We start from the raw sequence: 26,560 nt of genomic DNA on the forward strand, positions 1-26,560 counted from the left end.
GTAGGGAGAATCCAGCCCCCGCTGGAGAGGAGTTTAAACACCTGTGCGCTTCCCAGACTGACCCAGCGGCCCGGAAAGGAATATTGATTCGGGGGCCCACAGACAACATTTTCCAAAGCCCTCCATGCCCTTCGCTAACACAGAATCAATAACCTCCCAAGCCCAGGGCTCCCCGTAGAAGGGGCTCCCCAGCCAGGACTCAGTATTGACTCATGGGTACCAAACGCATGGGAGTCTGATACAACACAACGATTTATTGATTTACAATTGTAGGGAGGGGTTCAATCCATATGCCATTTAGGGTCTCCCTTCTGGAAAATGGAACAAACCACCAGAAAACTGCTTGGTGAGCACGGAATGAGAACAAAAGGACGCGAAAACCTTGAAGGGAATTGCATCTCAAGGCGTGAACAAATGTGGAGGATTGTCCCAGCCTCACTGCGCTGAATCTTCTTTGGTGATAGCAAATGCACCAGTTCCTGCCAGAGAGGCAGGTCAGGGACTGCCAAGCCCTCACATGCGGGGGCCTTTCTTTCATTTTAGGGGACTCCTGGCTGGGTCTTCCAATTATAATATAATGACATGTATTTCACACCCAGCTTACATTTTAAAATACATTTAATGGCCTTTGCAGCCGTTTATGCAGCCTCCTTACATCCTCTAGAGCAATGAAGTAAATCTCCGTTTGATTTAAAAATCATTTCAGAAACCTAGGGTACCCACATCCAAGGGGTCCCCTGCTTTTTTTTTTTTTTTTTTTTTTTTTAATTCCTCCTAATATTCGCAAATCCAGCCCCTTCTTCCCATTCTCACTGCCACTTCCCTGGCTCCGGGCAGCATCTCTTGCCTGGATTATGCAGCGTCTCAGTGGGTTTATCTGAGCGGGCTTCTGCCTTCTCTGATCCATTGTCTACACCACAGCTAGAGTCTTTTACATGCACCAGTCAGATCAAGCCACTCCCGGTATAAAACCCTTCAACGCTTCAACATCGCACTCAGAAAGAGCCGACAGGTTGGACGCACACATTTTTAGGCTCTGTCTGGCATATGTCGACCTCTGACCCCTCCCTCAATGTCCCCCAGTCTGCTCCCTACAGTTTTGTCCTCTGTCACTTCCTGGAATGGGCCATGCCCCTCGCTTCAGGGTCTCCCACAGGGCCGCTCACTTCATGCTCCGCTCCTCTGTTAGGTTCTGAGTAGTTCCCAGCACACGGTAGGCGCTTAATAACTACGAAACGAGGGACTTCACGCCGCTTTCCGACCCGAGGTCCGGGGTTTTTCTGTGCGTGGACGTGAGGAGAGCATTCGAAGCGCAATGTCTTCACGCTGGCACTTCCAAGTCCACCTGCCCCCGCCGCCGGAGACTCCTCCCCGGAGCAGCCGGCAGGAGCGGGCCCCGGACCCCACGAAAACCCCTCCGTGCTCCAGTCCGGAAATCTACTCGGCGCAGGGACTGTCCGTCTCCGGAAGGCGGGCCGGAAGTCTGCCTCGGGCCCGCCCCCTAGCCGTCATTGGAAGGAGCCCTAGGAAGGGGCGGGGACCCGGCCCAGTTCTGGCTCTTCATTGGGTGAAACCTAAGAGCTAGTAGAAGGGGCGGAAGCTGGCTTCCCCCTGACGCTTCATTGGCTAAAAGCGAGAACTGGGCGGTATTTTACAGTCCGAGTCCCACTTGGGTTGCTGGGAGCGGCAAACCGTCGTCCCGCCCCTCGGGGTACCCTCATCATTTTAAACACAGAATTGAGGACCAGGCGGTCGATCACCCCGAAACCTTGGGGCCTCCCCTCGGGCCTTCGCTCCCAGAGGCCTCGAGTCTCGCTAAGCCCAGGGATGTAGAGAGACGCGAGCAGCGAGGGAACCCGGAACAATTCTTTGGCGGAACCACTGCGAGAGGCCCCTAGGAACGCGTGGAGGGCCGGACCGCGACGAGCCGGACCAGACGTGCAGGGATGGCGGCGGCGGACGCGGGGCCAGGGACCGCGGTCCCCGTGGACCTGCGGCGCGAGCGACGCATGGTGTGCGTGGAGTACCCAGGCGTGGTGCGCGACGTGTCCAAGATGCTGCCGACTCTGGGCGGCGAGGAGGGCGTCTCCCGGGTGAGAAGCTGGGGTGGGAGGGGGAATCGCGCGGGGGGGGGGGGGCGGAGTCGCGGGACCTCGGCGGGAGGGACCGCCCAGGGAAGTGTGGTTTCCTTGGTAACGGCGCCTGAGCAGGGCGCTGGGCGGCCAGTGGGCGGGGACTTGCCTTGGAGTGGCGGGAGCGACGGGAGACCCCGAGAGGGGCGGGGTGTCCTTTCCGTCCCCTCCTCCCGGGAGCCGCAGCCTCGGCCGCGCAGCCCGAGCGCAGCTCAGCTGCAGCCCCCGCGGTGTGCTGGGCTGCCCTGTTCTCATTCACAGAGAAGACCCAAGCGCCGCGGATCAAGACCGCTGGCCAACGGGACAGGGGATGAAGTGTGTGGTTAGGGTTAAAGATAGTAATGGCTAGCAACTTGTTCGGTATCAGGCTCAGTTCCAGGTGCTTTACTGACATCTGATCCAAATTAGAGCCCTGCCCAGTAGCCACTGACGTCCACATTTTACAAGGAAACCGAGGCCATTTGTTCAAGGTGTGCAGGAAAATAAGGGAGCTGGGATGAATTCTTGCCTTGTGCAAGGCTCCGGGGAAGTGCTTTTCCGTGCACCAAATATTGACATGTCTCTTCTGTAGAGAGTCCTTCTCTGCCCTAATTAAAGTGGCCTTAGTAGTTCATACCTGCCTCTTCAATCTGTTAATTGCAGTCTGAAATTGTGTTTTAACGCGTTTATTGTCCGTCTTGGTCGCTTGGCTCTGAGACTGTAAACTGCATGAGAGCAGGACTTGGTCTCTCTTGTTTACTTCTATAGTCCTAACATCCATAACAGTGCCTTCTTCCAAAATACTTGTCAGATGCGTGATTGAATCCTCACAACAATCCAGGGAGTTAGGTACCATTATTCCCACTTTTCAGATAAAGATACCAGGTAAGAAAAGCTGGGTCAAAAAACTCCCTCGTGGTGCAGTGGGGGTTTGAACTCATGCATTTCTGCCCTCTGAAGTCTGAACTCTTACCTGCTGCTTCCTCCTCCTTAATGAATATTGAAAACCTGTCATTAAGCACAGGATGCCATAGAGGCTGTTAGTCACGTTTTGCTGTTTGATCCTGATTTATTGACTTTAGTGTGGTACTGACAGAATCCTTACTGTCAGTAACCTCGGGGATATTTGTACCCAACTACAGTGAGAGCCTTTGAGAAGACACTGGTCATTGGTTCATTCTGTCAGTGCTTCTTGTGCACGTCCTCTGCCAGATCCACGTCTGGGGTTATTCCCAGCCTCGTGGTCTCATAGGCCAGTGTTTGGCGAGAAGGGATTCCTGAGGGTTGGGCCTCCTTTTAACCTTCTTTCCCTCCACGTTTCCTGAGCACCTCCTAAGGGCCAGGCTGTGTCCTTAGTGTTGGGGAGCCAGCAAACTAGAGAGCAGACGATCTGGGCTCAGTGAGCATCGTTGGTGTTTTCACACGCACACAGCTGACACTACTCTTACCCCATGTGGGCGACACGTGCCGAGTGGTTACCATGACTTAGCAGACTGAGTGTGCTGCATACGTCTGCATACAGCAGTCCTGCGAGGGGGTGCTGTTAGTACCTCGTTTTAAGGAGAAGGAACCAAGACTTCAAAAGGAGGAGCGATACTTAGCCATACTCGTGCTTGTTCCTAGTCGATTCCATTTCCTTCGGACCTGGAAACATTTGCACGGAAGTCTGAATAGCAGGACCCTTGGGAGCAGGTAGTTCCTAGAGTAGGAAGGTCAAGACAAGCCACTCCCCCTGCCAACCTCAGTTCCTCCATGGTAAACTCAGGGATGAGGAGACACCCCCTCACCCCCCCCCCCCCCGCCGCAGTCTTGCTGGGAGAGGTGCATGACTGCCCACACCAAACAGGCATCTGAGAGGTGATGTCTTCACTTAACTGGTAGTTGTTATCTCCAACTTTCCAGCCTCTCAGAAGGGAGAGACGATCCTCATTTTCTCTCCTACGTAAAAAACAGATACCCGGCTTTGAAAAATGGGTCTTCCGAGAACTAAAAGCTCAGAACGAAACATCAGCCTCCTGGCCCTTCCCTCGTCAGCTGGGTCACCGTCAGGCTTTTGTTGAGACAGGAGCAGCTCCCTGCCAGCTGCTTAGGCGGGCACCGCTTCACTGTCTTCCTTGGCCTTTGCCACAGATCTACGCAGACCCCACCAAGAGGCTGGAGCTGTACTTCCGGCCCAAGGACCCTTACTGCCACCCGGTATGCGCCAACCGCTTCAGTACCAGCAGCCTGCTGCTGCGGATCAGGAGGAAGACGAAGCGACCGAGGGCGGTGCCGGGTCCTGGGGCCCACCCCGAGGTCACATTCGACATAGAGATGCTTGGCGTCATCTCCACCGTTTATAAATTTCAAGGTAACTGCAGCTTACTGCGTGGGCTTATTTCAGGACCTGTGCCCACGCTCCTGCAGGTACTCTGTGGCTCATCCACACAGTGAAGAGGGCCATATATGCTCAGGAATCGGGTGGGGCATGAGCGGAGCGGGACGGTGCGGGCCGTGGACCGTGGGCTCACTGCTGTTCCACCTTCTGCGTTCGTAAGAAGAGCTCGATTCCATGAGTAATCTTTTACTTTTTGAGGCCGCTATGTAGGGCCAAATAAAGCTGGTTAGCAGGCCTCCAATTTTTGACCCTCAGGGTTTTGGAAACTTCCCTAAGGCTTGACCCCCTGCCGGTCTTGCCTCTTGTCTGAAGCCTTCCCAGATCACCTCAGCCCCTCGGGACCTCATGTTCTTTGGACTCTTGGCCAATTGGGTGTGTCCCGTGGGGCCCTCAATCCAGTTTGCTACCCATAGGGAGCCCCAGTGAGGAGGCAGTAAGGGATGGGATGAGGAGGGCCAGTAAGGAACAGCAAGTCTGTTTGGGTGGGTAGCTTGGCTTCCCTCAGCCTCGGGCTCTCGTGCGAACAGTGTGGGGCCCTGGTTCCTCAGGGCCTCGTGGAGGGTCCGGGTCAGGGGTGCCGTGAAGGGGCTGGTTCGCGCACACAGGAGGCACTTGGCAGGTTACCAGCCGAGCCTTAGGAACGTGTGGTTGCAGCTGCAGTTCTAGGAGAGAACCTGACCAGAATAAAGACTGAGAAGGAAGAGGGGGCTAGAAAGTGGCAAGAAACGAAACCAGGGCCTGGGACCCCTGCGTTGGGCGTTTTGAAAGTCAGTCTTTCCCGTGGAACGTGGTAGTCACCGAAGAGGGCCGTCCTTCCTGGGGCAGGGTCTTCCGTGATTCCTCTTCGGTCTGTGTACTTGAGCCAGCACCCCTCGGCTCAGTGCGCGTCCCAGACAGCAGCACCGCCCCACCTGGGAGCTCGTGGGAGGTACAGCATCCCGCAGTGTTCGGCAGGGTCCCCAGTGAGGCGTGTGCACGTTACGTTTCAGGAAGCACTGACCCAGACCGTAGCCTCGCGTCCCACGTAAGCCCCCAGCCCCTCCGCGTGAGTCCAGGTGCGCGGAGTCAAGTGCACAGAAGTTTCCGGAAGGGTGTCCTTTCGGCTCCCGCCAGCGCTGCCTGGCAACGCCCACCGCACGGCTCCCTCGACGCCTGCCGAGAAGACGTGGGTGTGGGTGCGTAGCAGCTGCCAGTTCCTGGGAGGGGGTAAGAGGGTGTCCGCCATCCGGCCCCCTCTCTTTCCAGGAATGTCCGACTTCCAGTACTTGGCTGTGCACACGGAGGCGGGCGGCAGGTGCGTGTCTATGTATGACAAAGTGCTCATGCTAAAGCCTGAGAAGGAGAGTTTCTTCCACCAGGAGCTGCCGCTCTACATCCCCCCGCCCATCTTCTCTCGGCTGGACACCCCGGTGGACTATTTCTACCGACCGGAGACACAGCACCGGTAAGCCCCACCCCCACCCGCACTACGGCATCAGGGTTCAGAGCCAGGGCCCTGCGGTCACAGGCCCTGGGTCTGAGGCTCACCTCTGCCACTCGCGGGTCAGGCAGCCAGCACTGCCGGCTCCGCTCAAGCCCGTGGCTCCAGTGCCTCGAGACACAGAGCAGCCGGTGACTGTGCCCCAGCTGGAGGCCTCGCTCCGATCTCCCCGCACCATGGAGAGTGAATCAGGGTGTCACCCTCAGCCTTGAAGTCCCATCCCCAAAAGCATGAAACACTTAGAAGGGTGAGGGCCTGGCAGAGTTTGGTAGAATAAGCAAGCGACCAGTCCATTCGTAGGGAGGTGGCTAATGGAATCACAGCCCTTCTGTGCCAGGGAGCACCACGTGGCCTCAGACAGCAGGCTCGTGGACTGACGTGGCACTTGCCCAGGGTACCTCGCTCTGTGAAGAAAGCAGGCGTAGGAGCACGTTCTACAGCATGAAAGTAAGCTGTGGTATGATCATAGAAATCTAGAAAGATCTGGAAGATTGGGCCCAGAGCAGTTATCTCTAGAAGGTGAGAGAATGTTCTTTCCTCACTAACTCTTGCCATCAACAAGCACTGACTGCCTGTTGTGGCCCGGGGCGCTCCTCGGAGCCTGCGTCAGCGTCAGCCGAGAACAGCACAGCACATAGGAGGTCCTGTGCTGGGCGGGGCCGGGAGCTGGACGGAACACAAGCAGATGATGAGTGAGCAAGGGGCCCGTGGCCGGGTGCACGTCTCAGAGGAGATCAAAGGGGTGTGGGTCATAAGGGGCAGTGAGTGGGCTGAGGGCTGGGGGCCCCCAGAGGGGCTGACATTTGAAACAGACCTGGGCGATGACACAGCTGGGTAGGTGAAGATCCGGGGAGAACGTTCTAGAACAGAGGATTGGCACATGCAGAGTGGTCGCAGAGTGAGCCTGGGCGCGTGGTAGGGGTGAGAGTCTCATGGGCCATGGTAAGGGGCCTAGATTTGGTCCGAAGGAGAAGGTATGTTCTCTTCCTTTAACAAAATACGGAGAGTTCCAGACATAGCCCAAAGTAGTGAGAATTGTCTAGTGGAGGCCGGGCTGCGGTAGCAGCTTCAGCGGCTGGCACCGGTCGGCTGCTTGCCCGAGCTCGAGCCCCAGCCCGGCAGCGCGGCCTCGAGAACGCACCCTGCGTGCCTCCTGCGGGGAAGGGCTTGTTTTCTTACACGACCCTGCTGAACCTGCCGCTCTGTCACCAGAGCGAGGAGCCTTCCATGTTCCCCAGCACCTTCCGGCACCGGTCCGCTCGCAGTCTCCCCAGCTAGAAGCGGGCCACGCGGCAGCCTCTTCGCGGCCCTCGGCCTGTTGGATCCGTAGCCCCCACTCCCTCCTGACCGCAGGAGCAAGTGGTGGTTAGATGGGCAAAACGTGACAGAAACGTGGAAGCGGAAAGGGTCCGCCGCGCCCTCCCGGCCCGCAACCCTCCAAGTGGGATGATGGAGTTTTCCGTGTGTGTGTTCTAGTCGGCTGTCCTCGGCACAGGAGTTTTAGGGGAGAGACCATGTGCATATTTCTGAAATGTTCTGATTATTTTTATCCCACAAGCATTTTACTGTCAGAGTCAGAGACGGACAAAATACACAGAAGAAGAAGATAGGCCCTCTGCACTGCTGGCCCTGGCTGGCAGTGGCTGAGTCACCCTCTGTCCCCTAGGGCCAGTAGGCAGCTGCCCTGAAGCTTCTGACGGGGTGATAAGGGAGGAAGGCTGGCCGCCATGTGGTTTATCGATTTTCCAGCAAATGGAAAGAACCTGCCTTTCTTCCCAGGGCCCCCATCGATCTTTCTGCCCTGCTGGCCCCTCTGTGGGTCCAGGGAGGTCCGGCTTCCTACAGGACGACGGGCAGAGGAAGGCTGGCCTGACGGGGGTCCCTCGTCCTTGAGGAAGTTAGCAGGGAGTCCTTTCCCTGTGCTGACGGGCCCCGGCGGGCAGCCGCTCCTTGCTGTGCTCTGGCGGCGGGCGGCCAGGGCTGGAGTGAGCCGCCACCCGTGCCTTCCCTCTTGGGAGTGGTCGCGGTCTCGAGGGGTAGCCTTGAAAAGCGGGTAATGTTGTACCTGTTCAGGATGGTTCCTAATGGAGTCATGTTACAAAAAAAGGCACAGACTTGCTCCCGTCTTTGTAATTGTGTTTTCCGGTGTGAAAAATCACTCTGTTCCTGTTCCTTGTAAGTATACAGATGGTTTGTACTCGTGTAGAAAGTGAAGGTAAAATGGAAACAAATTTAAAAGGTAGCAATCACCTGAATGAAAACCTATGATGTCCAGGCCCACTTTAAAATGCATTTCAGAAGAATCTCGGGGTTTGGGGTGAGGTACAGATGCGATGGCAGTCACTGTTGGAGCTCGTGATGGATTGTGGGGCTTCTGGAGGCTGTTCTCCCTGCTTTCGCCTAGGCTTGACATTCGTGACCTCCCCCTCAGCGACAGCCGGGCCTGGTGCCCAACGAGAGACCTGAGCAGACGTGGCGTTAGAATGCTCACTCGCTTCCAGCCTCTGTGCTGTATGATGGTAGTTCGGTAACGTCCGTCTTCCCTGCACCTGCCTGTTGCAGAGATGCTTCTGGGCCGAACGTGCTCTTTCAGAGGGAGGCAGGACAGGCGTCACCGGGCCCCTGGCCAGCCTCCCCGGGTGGGAGTCCCGGCTCTGTCCGCACGAGCTCTGACTCCAGGCGGCTTTCTGGCTGCTGTCGGTTACCTCGTAGGAAATTGGTTCCTTCCTCGTGCAATTGTTTTGGGGTTAAATAAGCGAATCATAAAAGCGTGGCTGTTGCCTGACAGCTGATCAGCCGTGTCCTGAGTGGCCGCGCCTTTCCCTGACCTCCCTGCTCCGCCTGACGGACAGGCGGCTGGCGTCACAGCCCGGGGGGCTCCCTGCCTGGTCCGGTCAGGCCCGTGCCTGGGGTCTCCTCGGCACCCGGGCCCACGCCAGCTCTCTCTGCCCCAGGGAAGGCTACAACAACCCCCCCGTCTCAGGCGAGAACCTGATCGGCCTGAGCAGGGCCCGGCGCCCCCACAATGCCATCTTCGTCAACTTTGAGGAGGACGAGGTGCCCGTGCGGCCCCTGGAGGCTGCAGTGCAGACGTGGAGGAGGATCTCCACCAACCCGGTGGACCGGAAGGTGGAGGAGGAGCTGAGGAAGGTGAGCTCGGGGCGGCCTCCTCACGGACCACCCCCCGGGAACCCGGCCAGGCCCCCCCCCCCCCCCATCATTTTGCCTTCGGCTGTGCTGACTTTTTAAAACCGGTTCCTCGGCACGTGGGAGCTTTTCACCTCCAGATGTCACACGTCAAGGCCATGCCGGCACAAGCCGGTCCCTTGGGGGCGCTAAGCAATCGGTACCTCGTCTGCTTGTGACTTCACAGTGGAGCCCGGGTTTGGGAAGCTTTCGTTCATGCATCGTTGGAGCAAGAAACCACATGGAGCACCTCCTGTGCTTCATCCCCAGCATGCTGGAGGGGACCGAGTGGCCTTCTGCCCGTCCCCTGGCTGGCAGGTCCTGGGAGAGCCGTGGGGCCTCTCACTCCTGCCTCTACAGGCACAGACGGCAGGTTCTCAGTGAGACCACGTCGCTGCTGGCCGAGGCTCACCTCTCCCCTTGCCGAAGCAGACTGTTCCCTTGGGGTTTTTTTCTTAAAGAGACTGTGTGGACACCTTTCTAGCGGTCACTGGTCGCTGGAGGCGGTACCTGGGGGACCGCTGTCCGAGCCCCTTCCGTGTTCTCTGGACACAGTCCAGGCCACAGCCTGGCGTAGGGCGCTCCCAGCCCTGGCCCTGCCATGCACCAGCCACGCTGGCCTCCTGCGGTCCTCTCTTGGGCCCGGCCGTCCGCTTCGGCCTTTACGATAGCCCAGCTCAGGCTCCACCCTCTAGGCTGGAGCTGCTTGGGGTCCCAGAACACTGGCGTGTCCCCCTCTTGGCCCTGCCCTGGCTTCTTTGTTCATCTGCCTCCCTCACTGCCCTGTGAGCTGCATGAGGGGGACAGAGACCGTGTCTTTTGTGGTCATTTCCGGACACGGAAGTCCAGAGGTCCTGCAGCCACACCTGACCTGTGCTGGGTGTGCGGGGCTCCACCTGTGAAGGCAGGGACAGTGAGTGGGTGCGGCCGGGCCCAGAGGCTGCCGTGTGCTTGTCAGCAGCCGCTCTCTGCCAGCTCCTCCCCGAAAGGGTCTGCTGGGGGCTGGGCCAGTCCGGAGAGGCAGAGCCGGTGGGGGGGAGGGGCGGGAGGCTGCTGGTGCTCATCCCGGTCTCTGCCTTGACCCCCCCCCCCCCCCCAGCTGTTTGAAATCCGTCCCATCTGGTCACGTAACGCTGTCAAGGCCAACATCAGCGTCCACCCTGACAAGCTCAAGGTTCTGCTGCCCTTCATGGCCTATTACATGGTGAGTGTCTGCCCAGCCTGGCACCTTGGGTCCCGCCAGGATTGCCCTGATCTCTGCTGTGACCTCCCAGAGCCACGGCAAAGCTGGTGGCTCTGTCCTAGTGCCCCCGGGAGGCCTGTTACAGCCCCAGGCAGGTCCCCTACAGCCTCCTCAGCAATGCTAGCCGTCCCTCGGTGATCTTAGGATTAGAGAGTAATCGCATAACTTCTGAATAAAGGGATTGTATGCTTTTAAACGATCTCACGTCGAGAACCTTCTAAGGACCAGACGCTGGGTTAAATGCCGTGTACTTGTTACATCCTTTGTTCTTCCCTGGGGGGTGGCAACAGGACTCCCTTCTTCCTCTGAGGCAGAGCCAAGGCTCAGAGAGGTGCCTCGATGTGCCAGGGTCCTGTAGCCAGCACGTGACGCAGCCACTGGGACCCCAGCCTGTTGGGCTGCAGAGACCAGGCTCCCTAACCACAGGGCCCCCAGCCTTGGCTCATTCTACCCGGGCAGAGTGGGGTGGGGGTGGGACAGACCCACCTTGGACTCGGTCCAGGAGGGCACGGAGATGAGGTGTCATTACTGAGGTTGCCAAAGGTGCCGGAGGAAGGCGTCCCACCTGCCGAGGGTCCCCACATGGAGCACTGGGAGGCAAGCCTGAGATGTGACCATAACGGCGATGACAGATGGGGCACGAAGAAGGCTCATCCCTCCTGTGCTTGGACCCCAGACTTCAGAGAGTGGCTGTCTGTCTTTCAGCATAGGCTTTCTAGACATAAGGGCTTCAGGAGTACTGCTTGGGGACAGTATATCCTGTCCATTAGGATGGCAGTAACATTTATTGGGCACTTACGATGTGCCAGGCACCGTGGTGAAGGCTCCCGGGTCATCATCTCATTTAATCCTCACAGAAACAATGGAAAAGGGGGCTCCTGTCCTCTCGAACAGGAAGACCAAGTGGCCTGCCCAAGGTGACAGAGCTGCACCCGGCAGAGCCGCGGTGGGGTTCCAGAGCTGTGTCCCCAACTCCTGTCCCCCCAGGCCTACATCTCTGAGGGAGCCAGGGACCAGCCTTGGCCCCACCCCACACTCCCGCCTTTTGTCCCCAGATAACAGGCCCCTGGAGAAGCCTGTGGATCCGATACGGGTATGATCCCCGAAAAAACCCAGATGCCAAAATTTATCAAGTCCTTGACTTCCGAATCCGTTGTGGAATGAAATACGGTAAAAATTACTAACACCTTGGTTTTCTTTCTCTCTCTCAATGTCTTTTTTCCTACAGCATTCTCTTCTGTAATGGGAATGTATCCCTATGGCGAAGATAAAAGAATCTTTCCCTCCTGGGTGAGATCTCTGCAGAATAGCAGAGAGATGGGGATCCCAGCCTGGGTCCCAGCTCCACCATTGGCCTTCGAGCCGCTAAACTCGTTATTCGTGCACTCGGTCCCTCCACCTGTTCTGGTTCCTGCGGTGGGGGCCGGGCACCCAATACCGCCTGGTCCCCAGGCCTGCAGTGAGGCAGCGCACGCAGTCCCGTGTGGTTGGTGCCGTAAGGGTGGCCGCTGGGGCCTGGGGGGCCTGGCCTGGGGGCCTGGAGTCCCCTTCTCAGGAGCCGGCCCCAGCGAACCCTGGTGCGCGACTAGCGCAAAGCCACTTCTGATGGCCAGGAGGGCCCTGCACCCGCATGCACCCGACACGCCCTTCCTTGTCCGTAGGTTACGCCCCGAGTGATATGCCTGTCAAGGCCAAGCGCAGCACCTACAACTACAGCCTCCCCATCACTGTCAAAAAGATGCGTAAGTGCCCCGGCTCGCCCTGTGGATCAGGCTGATTGGCCCTCACGGAGACGCTGAGGGAGGTGGGCATCAGCATGCTGGGCTGGGGTGGGGTGGGGCTTCCCAAGGGGCCAGTGCTCCGGGAGGGGTGGGGAGAAACGTCCTCCCGGATTCCAAAGTATTGTTGCTGTCCCCTTGCAGCCAGCCAGCTCGTCACCATGCACGACCTGAAGCAGGGCCTGGGCCCGTCGGGGACAGGTGGCACGCGGAAATCGACCTCTAACAAGTACAAGCTCAAGGTGGGTGCCCCTGAGCCCCAAAGGAGAGCATCCGCCTGCCCGGGTGGGGGTGCGGTGGACCGTGGAGAGGAGGCACCCCCCTCGTGCAGGCCAGACGCGCGCACACACACTCGCACATGCGCTCATCTCCCGGGTCGAGGCCACCAGGAGGGGCTTTGACCGAGGCAGCTCTTCCCACTTGGTGCCTCTGCACAGCTCCCAGCTTCCAGGATGGCCTTGGGGAGCACAGTGAGAGCTCAGGGTGTGAGCCGCCCAGCCCCGGGGGCCTCGACCATCTGGGCAAAGAGGCAGTGGCCGGTGTCAGCGGGGAGCGCAACACCGGCAGCTGTGCGTGGCTGCCCTCTGTGAGCCCGTGGCCGCCACCTGGACCGGCCCAGTGGGGCGGGTGCCCACACGCACGCGGGGCCACGGCAGACCACCTGGCCCCGCTGTGGGGGCTCAAGGGCTTACGGGGTCCTTGGCTCACCGGACGTGGGATTCCGTGGGCCTCCCGCCCACTCGGGCGGCTGTGAGTTGCACCCCCAGCCGCGGCTCAGCTGTCTCGTAGGGGACACGTGCCAGGGGCACGTGCAGCAGAGGGGGAGAGGGCGGGCAGCGTGCAGGGCAGCAGAACGGGACCGGTTGGTAGGAGGCGGTGAGGAATGAGGGCGCACCGCGAGGGCCCGCGAAGCTGGCACGACAGCCCGCGCCATACCGCGGCCGGCCACGCAGGCGGCTCATGGTCGCGGGGGCCGGGGGACCCCTCCTGGGGAGTCGGAGACTCTGCGCGCCTACTCCCGGCCTCTGGCCTGTCTGCACCGCCTGAGTCCAGGGGAAGAGCCGGGCCCGCCGGGCGTGGACTGGCCGGGGCGAGCTCCGACCCACCTTCCCGCCCTGTCCTCTCCCCAGGACTCGGTCTATGTCTTCCGGGAGGGGGCCCTGCCGCCCTATCGCCAGATGTTCTACCAGTTATGTGACCTGAATGTGGAAGAGTACGTACGTGAAGGGGCCCTGAGACGCCAGGGTGAGGAGGGCGGGGCTCGGGACCAAGGTGTCCCGAAGCTGTTCCGCTCGGCCCGTCTCGGCGGGAAGCCCCGCCCAGGGCGGTGGGCACCACGGGGCTCCCGCGTCAGCCTGGTGGCCGCCGGGGACCACTTCCGGGGTCCGCCTGGGCTGCGCCTCTGAGCTGCGGTGCCGGGCTGGGCGCCGACGTGTCTTGTGGTTGAGTCTTGGGCCTCTCCCTCCTCTGCCCCCGTGGAGGTCTAGGACCCGGTGCCTGATCCTCCCCAGCGGACCAGAATCCCAGGAGCCTTTCACCCAGTTCTTACGGTGTTTAAAGAAGAGGTGGGGGGAGCTGGGATGGGAAGAGACGGGAGCACGTCAGACACGGCCCGAAATCTGGTGAGGGCCGGGGGTTCTCACAGGAGAGCGTGCGCGGCCGCATCCCGCTTTGTGCGCACTTTGGGGTCGGGGGCCACGCCGGTTAAGGACCTTGGCTGGGTGTCCAGTGTCCCGTGGGTGTTCGGTCCTGTGCTCGCCCCCCCCGCGGGGCCGTCCGAGTGCTGTTTTTCCAGGCACGGCCCCACCTCTGCCAAACCCTTACGGCACCTGTGGGCAGAAAGCCCACCCGAGACGCCGTGTCCTGACCCCCAGGTTACAGAGAATCATTCACCGCAACGACGGGGCTGAGAACTGCTGCACAGAGCGAGATGGCTGGTGCCTCCCCAAGACCAGTGACAACCTGAGGGACACCATGTCCCTCATGATCCGGCAGACCATCCGCTCCAAGAGGCCTGGTGAGAGCCGATCGGGGTAAAGGGATGCCCCGCTCTGGGGACAGAGCAAGTCTCCCTAGCGGACCCATCCCCCAAGAAATTGCACCCGGGTGGAATCGTCCCACCCCCCGCCAGGAGCCGGTCCCCCGGCCTGCCCACCAGGTCTCCACGGGTGGGAGTCACGGTGCTCAGCCTGGGGGCTAAGGCAGGAGACAGGCCCGGAGGACCGGGCTGGAGCAGGGCTGGTGCTGCCATCGGAGCCACCGCTTTGTGCCCTGACACCACCCTCCCTCTTCCAGCCACGTGTGGGCATGTTCGGCCTGTCTTCTTGCACTCGAAGAGCAGGGGCAGTGGGTGTGGGGGGGGTGAGGAAGAGGAGTGGGCGCTCCTGGTCTGCGGGTGTGATGAGGGGCGGGGGAGAGTGAGCACGGCTTCCTCCCAGACCATCTGTGCTCCACGGAACTGATGGGAGCAGGGGTCTCAGCCCCGTTTGGGACACGGCCTCTCGGAGAATCCTCCCAAGGCCGCAGACCTTCTCCCCAGAGAAAAGCACTCACACAAAATGTCCTGTGCATTCTCGGGGTCCCTTGGACCCGTGAAGCCACCCAGCCTCCTCCGGGGGGAGGTGGTTTTCAAAGCCGTTGGCCTCATACTCCCCTGAAGCGCTTGTAAAACTGCAGAGTGCCGGTCCCCCAGCCCCCCGCGCCCCCCCAGAGCGGCTTCCCCAGGGCTTGAGCCCAGCCGCCCATAAGTGTCAGTAGGCCTCCAGGAGCCTGATTGCTGGTCTGGAGGCTGGGACCACCAGTAGCTGGGCTGGGGGACACCGGGGAAGCCTGTGCTGGGACACACACGGCCTTGTCTCCCGGCCCCAGCTCTCTTCTCCAGCCCGACCAAGGCTGATGGCGGGAAAGAACAGCTGACGTACGAGTCTGGGGAAGACGAGGACGAGGAGGAGGAGGAGGAGGACTTCAAGCCATCCGACGGCAGTGAGAACGAGATGGAGACCGAGATTCTGGACTACGTGTGACGTAGACCTACAGCCACGGCTGGGCCTCCTTGATCAGACGAGACTGGTAACGGTGCCAGGACGAGCCGTGGCTCCCCAGTGTTGCCCACAGCAACCAGAACGGCCCTAGGAGACCCCTCAGAGGAAAGCTGGGACCCCGGCACTGGGCGCCATTGACCCTGGTCCTGCCCATCTGCCCCAGACACCTGCTGCTCCGGGATGCCCTCTGGCCCGGGGTGCCTGGGGACACCTCCAGAGGTTGTGACCTGGCTCTCTGCAGCCGTGAGCCAGCCCGGTGTCCAATGGGCTGAGCCGATGGCCACCACTTCTCCATGGCTGAGAACAGCTGGCGGTGGAGACGATGTGGCCTGAAGACGCTGCTCTTGCCTTGGAGGTCATGGCTGATGGCAGTCCTGGCGTGAGGAAGCTATTCCGCGGTCACAGACGCCTTGCTTTTGGATCCCATCCGCCTGGGGCCCAGCTGGAATCGTCCCGATCAAATACACTTTCCCAAGGAGTCTTGGTGTCTCAGTGGGTGGGTGGGGGGGGGGATCGGAGCCACAGCGGAGTTTCCTCTGGAGGTCGGGTGAGCGCGGCTCAAGTACATACGTGTCAGGCCGCAGACGGTCAAGTACGTACGCGTCAGGCCGCAGACGGTCCCGCAGCCTCGAGCCGATCCCTTACTGCTCCTCACGGGCGTGTTCTTGAGAGGCTCGTGGGGAAACCGACCCTGTTGCCTCTGAGCTCCCTGCTGTGTAGCCACAGGGGGTGCGCGTTCCTGGTGGGGCCGAGGCTGCCCTCCCTGGGGAGCACTCCCACCCATGCCGTGGGGCGGCCGGGCCACCGTGCTGCAGGGATGCGCCCAGTCGCCCCCTCCATCAGCCTGCAGACCGGGCCACCTGGTGTGACAAGTCCCTAAGTCACTTTGACTCTAAAGTCAGGTGCCTCCGGTAAGCCTCAGTCTGCTGACCAGGCTCCTGGGCAGCCCCCTCGGATGACAGATCACGAGCCCCAGTGGCTCACAGTTGGCCTAAAGTGGCCAGTCCTGGGAACCTGCCTTCTGGAGGAGAAGCTGGCCAGGCAGACTGCCCTAGAGGGCCCCACTCCCTGCTGCTGGGGACCAGGAGGGGCCCCCTCCCCCCCTCTGGGAATAATTGCCTGTGGAACACGTTCTCGGAATAGCCGGACAAAAGGCACAAGTTAACAAATAGGTTTCCTTGTCCTGGGGCAGCACCCGAGCCCTTTGCACCCGTGTCCTCATGCTGCCCAGCTGAAGCCACACTAGTCCCGGCCTGGCCCGCACAGCCCCTTCCCCGTGTCCTGACTCCTCCCACCTGCGGCTGCCCACCTACCCCCACCTCTCCCCACCCCTCTCCAGCCTGTCGTCCACTCTGCGTCCCAAAAGGTTTGGATCTGGTGGACAGGCAGGCTTGGTGACAGCAGCAGGCATGATGTCAGGGGGGCCGTGGCCTGTGTCAGAAGCACTGGCTCCCGGGTGGCACAGGACCTGCTGGGGCCCGGTCTGAGGGACTGTTGGACAGGGCTCTGGCTGTCCCCTGGCTCCTGAATGGGCCCCCGTTGCTGGAGGTGGTTGTGCAGCGGAGCCTGAACATCCTCCGTGAGCGGTGACTCCGCAGGCGGCCAAACTCAGAGGCACAGTCTTCAGGCCTTGTCCATGGTGGCCTTCCCACTTAGTAACCTTCTCTGACTACCGAAGTCCTACACGGTCACAGGAAACGGTAGTGGCTGTGCTTTCTATTGCCACCTACCTCTGCTCTGTTTTCTCCCCCTCCCCGGCTCTCTGATCTGTCCCTTCCCTGGTCCGTCGGTTGGTCTCTGTCTCTGCTTGGCTTTGCTCCAGGATCTTTGCCTGGCCCATTTCTGGGGCCAGAAAGCCCAGCGTTTCCTTTTCCTTAGGGAAGTCCTCAAGGCTGGGCTGGAGCCCCACTTCCCGCTTCCCGTGGGCCACCTGAGCCTCTGGTCTTCCCGTCCCAGGACTTGTGCTGAATGTGGGGTCTCCCCCGCCCCAAGGGCAGGATCACCTACGTTGCTCCGGGTCCCCACCCCCAGTGGGCCTTTGGTGACAAGAGTCAGCCACACCCACCCGTGTCCCAGAAGTCCCATGCCCGGTCCCCTACAAACTCCTGTTGAGCTGGGGCTGGGGGGCAGGCGGGCCGTGGAGACCAAGCATGCCCATTTCTCCGAGGGTGAAACCAAGCCCTTGTGAAGAAATGAGCCAGAATGCAGGGCAGTGGGCCCCCGGCCAAGCCGAAGGCCTTGCGGCCGTCTACCCAGTACCACCTGCCTCTGCTCCCAGGTAGGCAGTGACCTGCACAGGTGCGCTGTGGGCACCAGGGCATTCGGAGCAGCCAGCCCTGGGAAAGACAGACTGTCCCTGCACCCGTGTGCGTGTGTGTGTGTGCGCACGTGTGTGTGTCCCCTACTGCGTGACCTTGGCCCAGCCTGAGGCTGGCTGGAAACAACAGCTGTCTCAGCCCCAGGTACGCGGCATGGAGTGTGGCCAGCCTGGAGGGAGGGCCGGAGGTAGGAGGAGGGAGAGGGGCCCTCTGCGGGCAGCTGGCAACTCGGAGGCTGGCTCCAGCCCCATAAATACGCAAGGGGCCAAACCAGGGCCACGCAGAGGCGGGCACACACCATGGGGCGCCTGGAGCTGGTCGTCTTGGGCCTCGCCTGCTGCCTGGCAGCAGCGAGTGCGGCCAAGGTAAGCGAGAGGCCGGCAGAGGGGGCAGGGGCCCCTCAGTCCTCACTAAGCCAGATCTGGAAGCTGGGCACAGGGCACGGTGGAGGGAAGGCAGACGGGCAGAGTCTGCGGCAGAAAGAGCCAGCCTGAGAAAGAGACCTCAACTCTCAAGACAGCATTTCCGGGGCACTTGGTGCTTTGCTCACGCTGCCAGATAAAATCCAGGATGCCAGGTTAAATTTGAGTTTTTTTGGTGCAAAAAGGGGCTTTTATTAAAGCATGGGGACGGGACCCCTGGGCAGGAAGAGCTGCCAAATTTGAGTCTTATATAAAACATGGAGAGTTTATCGTAGGAGTATGTCCTGTACAATATTTGAGATATACTTGTACTCAAAAAAAAAAAAAAAAAAATCCATCTACGTGCAATTTAAACGTAACTGGGAGCCCTGAATTTTTGTTTCCTGAGTCTGGGAACCTGACCCACAGCGTCCGTCTGGCTCCTTCCTCTCCAGAGAGGTCGCTGTCCCCTTTTTATAGAAGGGGAGATGGGCCCAGAGCAGGTGAGCTATTTGTTCAATGTCTCACAGCCACCGGTGGCTGAGCAGAAACCTGGAACCCCACTCGGAGTATGGTTCCCAACATAACCTCCATCTCCCAAGAGGAAGTTGGGAAAGTCCGGAGATCTCCTTGAGGGGGCGGGTGAGGGGGGGCGCGGGAGACCGCCCTGCTGCAGCCTGAGGAATGAGGCGGGGAAAGTGCTTTGGGACGAAACCCCCCAGACACGCAGCCCCCGTGTCATTCTCACCCCTATCCTGCCCTTCCGTCCCCGTCCCCACTGCCTCGGGACCTGGAGGTTCAGGTGCTGCCCCGAGGGGATGCTGCTGTCTTTTTGGGCCGGGGGGGGGGGGGGGGGGGCTTGTCTGAGGGCAGAAAGGACCGGGACTGCCCCTCAGCGCTCCAGCAGCCAGCACCACCCTCCCACCTTGCCACCACGGCGAGGGGCCCCGGCCCTCACCCCTCACCCGGGAGCCTCAGGCCAATCTCCGTTCTGAGAAGTGACTTCCCAGTCCCCAGGCACTGACCTGGCCCACCTCGGTGCCCCAGTAGCCCGAAGCCGGCCGGGACAAATGCCTGGAGGCCTGAAACAAGGCTGCTTATCCTGAGATGGAGAGACAGGGCCTGCACCTGCCTCTGGGTCCCTTGCCCCACCCTAGGCACCGGGCAGGAACTCCGGCCTCTGAATGCAGCTCCCGCCTCCCCACTCCCCTGTTAGCCTAGACCTTACAAGGTGCTGGGTCCCCGCCTGGGCATGCGGGGCTGCCCCGCCCTCGCCCACCGGGAACCTAGTGCAGGTGAGAGCCAGGAAGCGGAGACCTGCCACCGGACCAGACGGATGGGGAGGCGGCCCTAGGAGGGGATGAGAGCCCGGCTTTGAGGTCGGACAGCTGTTTCCCTCAGGATGACTTCCAGCAGGAAAGTCTCCGTTTCCTCCTGGGACAACGGGGAGATGAACACCAGCCCCCAGGAACCCCCTAGCGAGGATTGGATGCATTGGCCGCGCGGGGGCAGGCTCAGTGCCAGGGCTGGGGACGCAGCAGTGGTTCCGATGGCCCCGGGGGGGCAGAGGTCTTTCCCAGCGGTGAGAACTCGGCACGGGGCCACAGACTCCAGGCCGGCTGGACACTGGGGTGGGGGGCACAAGGGGGGCCGTGCTGCTGTCTAATCTTAGAGATGGGGAAACGGAGGCTCATGGTCACAGCCAGGTGGCCGGAGCCGGGATCCAAACCCGCCTGTCCTGGCCTACTCGGAAGGCTTCCCAGGGTGGGAACACGCCGGTCGAAGCAGCTTCCTCCCGGATCCAGGGAGCGGGACCCCCTCGGGGAACGAGGGCAGGCGGCAGGGGCCTCGGTCTCGGGTGCGGACGGGCCCCTCCCCGAAGCTGTCTCCCGGGAGCCTCCGGACACCCTGGGGCGGCTCAGGTGGCCCCCACCCCCACTCGGGAGGCAGAGCGGCCCGAGCCCACCTGAGCCTCGGCCTTCACCCCCAGCTGGGCGCCGTGTACACGGAAGGAGGCTTCGTGGAAGGCGTCAACAAGAAGCTCAGCCTCTTCGGCAACTATGTGGACGTCTTCAGAGGCATCCCCTTCGCCGCCGTCCCCAGGCCCCTGGAGAACCCGGAGCGGCACCCCGGCTGGCAAGGTGGGAGCGGGCAGGTGCTGGCGAGGCCCCGCGCCGGGGGTGCCGGTGGGGGCGGCTGCCGTGCTCACGCGGGCCCCGCCGGCCGCCCACAGGAACCCTGAAGGCCAAGGACTTCAAGAAGCGCTGTCTGCAGGCCACCATCACCCAGGACAACACCTACGGGGCGGAGGACTGCCTCTACCTCAACATCTGGGTCCCCCAGGGCAAGAAGGAAGGTGGGCTCGCCCTCCCCGAACCCTGCAGGAGGCCCCCGAGAGCAGCACAGGGCGCGGAGGGGAGCCAGAGGGGGACACGCGGGGTCACCGGGCCCGCTCTGCTCCGCCTTAGTCTCCAGGAACCTGCCCGTCATGATCTGGATCTACGGAGGCGCCTTCCTCATGGGGGCCGGCCACGGGGCCAACTTCCTCAGCAACTACCTGTACGACGGGGAGGAGATCGCCACTCGGGGCAACGTCATCGTGGTCACCTTCAACTATCGCGTCGGCCCCCTGGGCTTCCTCAGCACTGGGGACGCCAACCTGCCAGGTCTGCTACACGTCTCGGGCACGGGGAGGGGAAGGAAGTGCGCCTGACCCCGTGAGCTCTGAGCCCCGTGGGGATGCCCCTCGACGCCCCTCGTGCTCGAGCAACTCCTGACAGTCCCCCGGGAGATCCGATTTGCAGAGCCAGGGGGCTGGAAACGGGCCGTGAGATGCGGGAGCCCCTCGGCAGCTGCAGTGAAAGGAAAGAGACTGCCGGACAGAGAGACAGACAGGCAGGGTGGGACCCGGAGAGGCCCAGAGGAGCCAGGGACACGGAGGCCGGTGAAAGAGACAGAAGAGAGGACATCGAGGTGGCGACACAGAAGCTGCAGGACAGACAGACAGACACGGGGGGTTGTGGCAGGGGGAGAGAGAAGTGAGCAGGCCGGCCCTCCCCCAGCCTGAGCCCCACCTCTGCCCCGGCACCTGACCCGACCAGCTCCCGGGGGGACCATTCAACATCCTGGGGCTCAGCCAGGGTCTCTGCTGCCGAGGCCGCTCTCATCCCACCCACGTGGATCGTACACCTCGTGTGGGCCAGGCCCTGGCACCCCCAGCCCCGGCCAAGGGTCCCCGATGAAGGCCCACCCCCCACCCTGCCCCCAGGTAATTATGGCCTCCGGGATCAGCACATGGCCATCGCCTGGGTGAAAAGGAACATCGCAGCCTTCGGGGGGGACCCCGACAACATCACCATCTTTGGAGAGTCAGCCGGAGGTGCTAGCGTTTCTCTGCAGGTCCGGGAGACGCCTGGAGGGGGGACCCGCCCCCCACGGTGTGAGAGGGAGCCTCTGGGGGCAGGGAGGAGGGGGCCGGAACTGATGCATGGGGCGTCCTTGGCTGAGCCCGGGCTGGGCAGGGGGGGCGAGGCCTCAGCGACAGGGCCTCTGTGTGTTGCAGACCCTCTCTCCTTACAACAAGGGCCTCATCCGGCGAGCCATCAGCCAGAGTGGAGTGGCACTATGCCCCTGGGCCATCCAGAAGAACCCCCTCTTCTGGGCCAAAAGGGTAAAGAGGGGCCGTGGTAGGCAGGGAAGGGGCCTCCCTCCTTCCCACTCCGTCCTGACTCCGTCCTCCTCTGCCTGGAGCACTGGCCTCACCTGCCTGCCTGCCCCCCCCCCCACCCCCAGATCGCCGAGAAGGTGGGCTGCCCGTTGGACGACACCGCCAGGATGGCCAGATGTCTGAAGGTCACCGACCCCCGCGCCCTGACGCTGGCCTATAAAATGCCCCTGGCAGGCATGGAGTGTGAGTGGGGGCTGCCGGACGGGGGAGGGCGATGCTCCTGGAGAAGAGAGCAACTACCAGGTCCGAGGCGTGGCCCCGTCACCAGATTGCTGGCATCCCTAGGCAGCTTGCGGCCACCCCTGCGGGCCGGGTGGCCCCGGCTGTAGGAGGAGGCGGCCACGATTTCTTCTTATCCTCCTGGGTCCTGACCCCTTTGAGAAGCTGATGAGCATTTGGGTCCCAGCCCCCACGGTGCACACGGTTTTAGGGGGATGCACGGACCCAAGACCGAGCGCCTCTGTACCAGACGACTGGTTCCTTCCCCCCCCCACTCATTCAACGCTCAGTGAACCCCCGCGGCACAGCGTCGCCGGAGTGCCGGGGGGCCCCCCAGCCCAGGGGGCTGGCATTCGCTCTCGCTCATCCTTTGATGCTGAGTAAGAGGCCCCCTCATTTTGCACCTTTGCTGGACGTGAAATAAAACCGTAAGTGCTAAGCAAACCCGAAAGCCAAGCAAACACGTGGCCCCAAATGCAAACCAGCTGTTTCCTCCGGCACGAACTGGAGGGAAAACAGGCTAGGCTGGGCCTCCTGAAGGCCGGGGCCTCCACCTGCCCCGAGCCGGCTCTCCAGTCCCTTCGGGGCCAGTTCAGGGATCTGGGGGACCACGCGGACCTGGCACCGTTTCTGGCGGGCACACCGGAACCCAGCCCGGAGAGGGGTGCCTCTTTGTCCATCGGTCCCCTCAATTCCAGATCCTCCTCCTTCCTGATTTAGGCCCAGTGAAAAGTGAGGCTGGTGGGAGGATAGCCTTGGCCTCTAGATCAGTGGTTCTCCCTCTGGGTGTTGTGGCCCCAGGGCACGTGCGGCAGAGTCTCGGAGACAGTTTTGGTTGTCACACTGGTATCCCGTGGCTTGGGGTCAGGGATGCTGTTAATCGTCCCGAAGGGCGCTGGCCGCCCCGCCTCCCCGTGACGTAGAACGATCCGGCCCTAAATGCCGGTGGCGCTGGACCCGAGGGAGCCTGGTGTAGATCAGAGGGGGCAGGGGTCTACACCGCAGCCTCCCTGGGACGGAGCTGACTCTGCCCCAGAGGCTGAGGGGAGGGGCCTGTGGGTACCGGAGTTGTGTGATCCTGCCTCTCCCCCCACCCAGATCCCATGTTGCACTACCTGGGCTTTCTCCCCGTCGTCGACGGCGACTTCCTCCCCGATGACCCCGTCAACCTGTACGTCAACACGGCCGACATCGACTACCTAGCAGGTACCAACAACATGGACGGCCACATCTTTGCCAGCATCGACATGCCAGCCATCAACAAGCAGAAACAGGAGGTCACCGAGTAAGCAGTGGGTGTGGGGCCCCCGGGGGGCAGTGCCCAGGGGCCGCCGAGGGAGGCATCAGCAGAGATCAGCGCCGAGCCCGGTAGTGGGGGCGGGGGCGGGGGGACAGTCCATGGGGGCACAGACACCCTCCCACCGGCACCGGGTGGCGGGTCCAGTGCTGGTGTGGTCCCCGCAGCGAGGATTTCTACAAGCTGGTCAGCGGGCTCACCATCACCAAGGGGCTCAGGGGAGCCAACACCACCTTTGGCATCTACACCGAGCCCTGGGCCCTCGACGCGTCCCAGGAGACCAGGAAGAAGACCGTGGTGGACTTCGAGACGGACATCCTCTTCCTGATGCCCACCAAGATTGCCCTGGCCCAGCACAGAGCCAATGCCAAGTGAGGACCTGGGCAGGGAGGCTCCCTGGGGAGGGCCACCTGGGAATCACGCACCTTTGCCCTGAGGCCTCTCCGCTGGGTGGCTCACGGGGTGTCTGTGAGGCCTGGGAAGGCCGTGCCCGCACCACCTCTTTGCCCGGACCCGACAAGAACTGAGAGAGCCCCTCCTCGCCTCCCAGCCTCGGGGGGCTTTACCAAACCCTCCCGCGGTCCTCTGTCCAGCCCAGTGCTGCGTGCCCTCCCTCACCCCACAGTCCTTCCTGCTAAAAAGTTCTTTGAGTCTCCCCTGCCTCCCTCGTGCTGTGGAGAAGGAAAGAACACGGGGCGGTGAGGATCTCTGTTATGGGTTTCAGCTTTACCAACTTTCAAAGTAACTTAAGACTGTGGCCGCATTAAAAAAAACAAAAACAAAAACAAAAAAAAAACCCTCCGTAGAATAATACCCAATGAAAATAAAAAATAAGTGAGGAAGGTTTCAAAAGTAAGAAGATATTATACCTAGAATCTAGAACCAAAGCTTTGCAGCAATTAAGCGATAAATGTAGCTCCGAGCTTCCTGGCAGTCAAGGCAAAAAAGGAAAACATCCAAGGGCATACACCTTGTCCGGTTACATCAAGATACAAGTTCACCTGCAGAGAAAAAAGAAATCTTTCTTGATAGCGAATTACAGGAAGATGCCTCAGTTTGTTTTGTGAAGGTGAATTATAAATACAACCGAAATCGTAGAACCCACGGATCCACGGGTTTGGCCCCCGGCTTTCCCTTCCCCAGGGATCAGGATTCTTCATGAATCTTGGGGGGACTCCCCAGATCCTTCCCTGCTGCCCCAGCCCCCCCCCCCCCCAGGCCTCATCTCTGGGCTGAGGCTCTGGGTGAGCCCCTTGCAACTCGGCCGGTCTCCCCTCCCTTCCTCAGGAGCGCCAAAACCTACACCTACCTGTTTTCGCACCCCTCTCGGATGCCCACCTACCCCAAGTGGGTGGGGGCTGACCACGCCAATGACATCCAGTACGTCTTTGGGAAGCCCTTTGCCACGCCCCTGGGCTACCGGTCCCAAGACAGGACCGTCTCCAAGGCCATGATCGCCTACTGGACCAACTTTGCCAGAAGCGGGTAAGGAAGGCGGGGTCGGGGCTGAGCCCAGGGCCTCCTGCCCCCTTGCCCTGCAGGCCTGGGTTCCTGTGCCCTCACTCAACCTCCCCGAGCCTCGGTGCCTCTGTCGTATGTGTGGATAGAGGTACTGCTAGGCCCCGAGACTTGTGCCTCTTGGGGCTCACGCCCAGCCAGTGCCCAGGACGTAGGAACGTACACCCTGATGGTGGGGTCCGTGCAGAGGGTAGAGGACTGTCAGGCAAGCCGGGGCCCAGGTGGGCTAGGGACACAGGTCTCCAGACTCCTGTGAGCCCCCAGCCCCCCAACCCAGCCTTTCTCCTCCCTGCAGGAACCCCAACATGGGCCACTCAGCTGTGCCCACACACTGGGATCCCTACACTGTGGAAAGTGACAACTACCTGGAGATCAACAGGAAGATGGATGGCCGCTCCATGAAGCAGCACCTGAGGACGAATTACCTGCGCTACTGGACCCTGACCTACCAGGCGCTGCCCACGATGACCGGAGACGGGGCCGCCCCGGCACCCCCCTCCGGGGACTCGGACGCCGCCCCCGCGCCCCCCTCCGGGGACTCGGACGCCGCCCCCGCGCCCCCCTCCGGGGACTCGGACGCCGCCCCCGCGCCCCCCTCCGGGGACTCGGACGCCGCCCCCGCGCCCCCCTCGGGCGACTCGGATGCCGCCCCCGCGCCCCCCTCCGGGGACTCCGACGCCGCCCCCGCGCCCCCCTCCGGGGACTCCGACGCCGCCCCCGCGCCCCCCTCCGGGGACTCCGATGCCGCCCCCGCGCCCCCCTCGGGCGACTCTGAAGGGGTTCAAATGCCTGCAGTCACTGGCTTCTAATGTCTTCGGCTCCAGGAAGCCGTAGGGTGAGACCCCGGCGGCCCACTCCCCTCCAGAGCTCTTCCTGAATAAAGCCTCATCCGTCTCTGTCTGGTATCTTCCTTTGCTCTCTTGGTCCCCACTGCAGAACTCAGGGCTCTCAGTTATGTGGTAGCCCCAGGCTCTGGGCCCACCGCCTTTCCCCATGGTCTCCCTCAGTCCTGAAGCCCCAGGAAGTCCGGAGGGCCACCCTCGCTCGAGAGAGGAGGACACGGGTTTGAAGAAGTGAAATGTCAGAGCCAGGACCGGGCTTCAGGCGCGGGTCCCTCTGCCCTGGGCCGCTGGTTCCCAGGGGGCAGGGCCGGCGGTGGCCGCGGCTGAGAGAGGAGCCGGGCTCTGCAGACGGTGCCCCCCCACCCCGGACCGGTGGAGTCCAGCCACGCCAAGCCCTCTGGGGCATGGGCAGTGACCCCTGGGTTGTAGCCGGGGTCTGGGGAACTGGCCCGGGGATAGAAACCGGCTCTGCTTGCAGCCGGATGCAAGTCGAGGGGAAGAAAGCATCACACTGGAAGGTCAGAAGGAAGAGGGTGTAAGAGGACTGGGCCCTGGGTGGCTCTGGCAGAGCTGGTTGGGGACAGGGGGGGAGGGGGGCGGGAGGCAGAGGTCAGGGCCATTCCCACATGTGGGCGTCTGGGCCCGGGCATCGTGCCAAGTGCCCAAGAGCTTAAGCAGCCTGACCTCACCATGGCCGCACGAGGTGGGCACCGAGAGGGGGACACGTGCCCCAGGTCATCAAAGACTCAAATCCAGGAACCCCAAAGCTAGTGCTTGAGACGATATTGGGGAGCCTCCCCACCCCTCACCCATTCTTTTCTCTGTGGGGAGGTGGTGAGGGCTCACAGGAGAGCGGATTCTGGAGTCCTGGATGGCTCTGCCTGGTGGGACTGGGGACAGCAGCACACGGGGACCAGCCAGCCACTCTTTCCCTCTCTAGTCACAGATTGAAGACTGAGGCCTGGGCCCCACGTGGCTGAGCTGGACAGGGGGCGAACCTGTGTCCCCCGTCAAGGAGCAGG

The 26,560-nt window shown here is 61.6% G+C and overlaps 2 protein-coding genes across 3 annotated transcripts; both read left to right on the top strand.

The window, feature by feature from the left end:
* Positions 1-1,691: 1,691 nt before the first annotated feature.
* Positions 1,692-15,695, top strand: GTF3C5 (general transcription factor IIIC subunit 5). Of its 2 annotated transcripts, XM_030292620.2 has the most exons (11): positions 1,698-2,093; positions 4,242-4,461; positions 5,734-5,932; positions 8,923-9,118; positions 10,254-10,358; positions 11,453-11,567; positions 12,059-12,139; positions 12,320-12,417; positions 13,306-13,388; positions 14,050-14,192; positions 15,044-15,695. In XM_030292620.2, exons 1-11 carry the CDS (start codon positions 1,947-1,949, stop codon positions 15,196-15,198), a joined length of 1,542 nt encoding a protein of 513 aa, XP_030148480.1. In that variant the 5' UTR covers positions 1,698-1,946; the 3' UTR covers positions 15,199-15,695. The 2 variants fall into 2 exon arrangements, with proteins under 2 accessions (XP_030148481.1, XP_030148480.1); XM_030292621.2 differs by lacking the exon at positions 15,044-15,695 and having other exon boundaries at positions 1,692-2,093; positions 13,306-13,392; positions 14,050-14,181.
* Positions 15,696-17,792: 2,097 nt separating this feature from the next.
* CEL (carboxyl ester lipase) lies at positions 17,793-25,592 on the top strand. Its single transcript, XM_030292619.1, has 11 exons — positions 17,793-17,899; positions 19,926-20,076; positions 20,169-20,291; positions 20,404-20,601; positions 21,204-21,334; positions 21,498-21,605; positions 21,728-21,845; positions 22,980-23,166; positions 23,346-23,549; positions 24,466-24,663; positions 24,992-25,592. The coding sequence occupies exons 1-11, from the start codon at positions 17,834-17,836 to the stop codon at positions 25,503-25,505; spliced, it is 1,998 nt and encodes a 665-aa protein (XP_030148479.1). The 5' UTR covers positions 17,793-17,833; the 3' UTR covers positions 25,506-25,592.
* Positions 25,593-26,560: the final 968 nt, after the last annotated feature.

The sequence above is a fragment of the Lynx canadensis genome, chromosome D4, assembly GCF_007474595.2.
Source record: "Lynx canadensis isolate LIC74 chromosome D4, mLynCan4.pri.v2, whole genome shotgun sequence".
In the NCBI taxonomy this organism is placed as follows: domain Eukaryota; kingdom Metazoa; phylum Chordata; class Mammalia; order Carnivora; family Felidae; genus Lynx; species Lynx canadensis.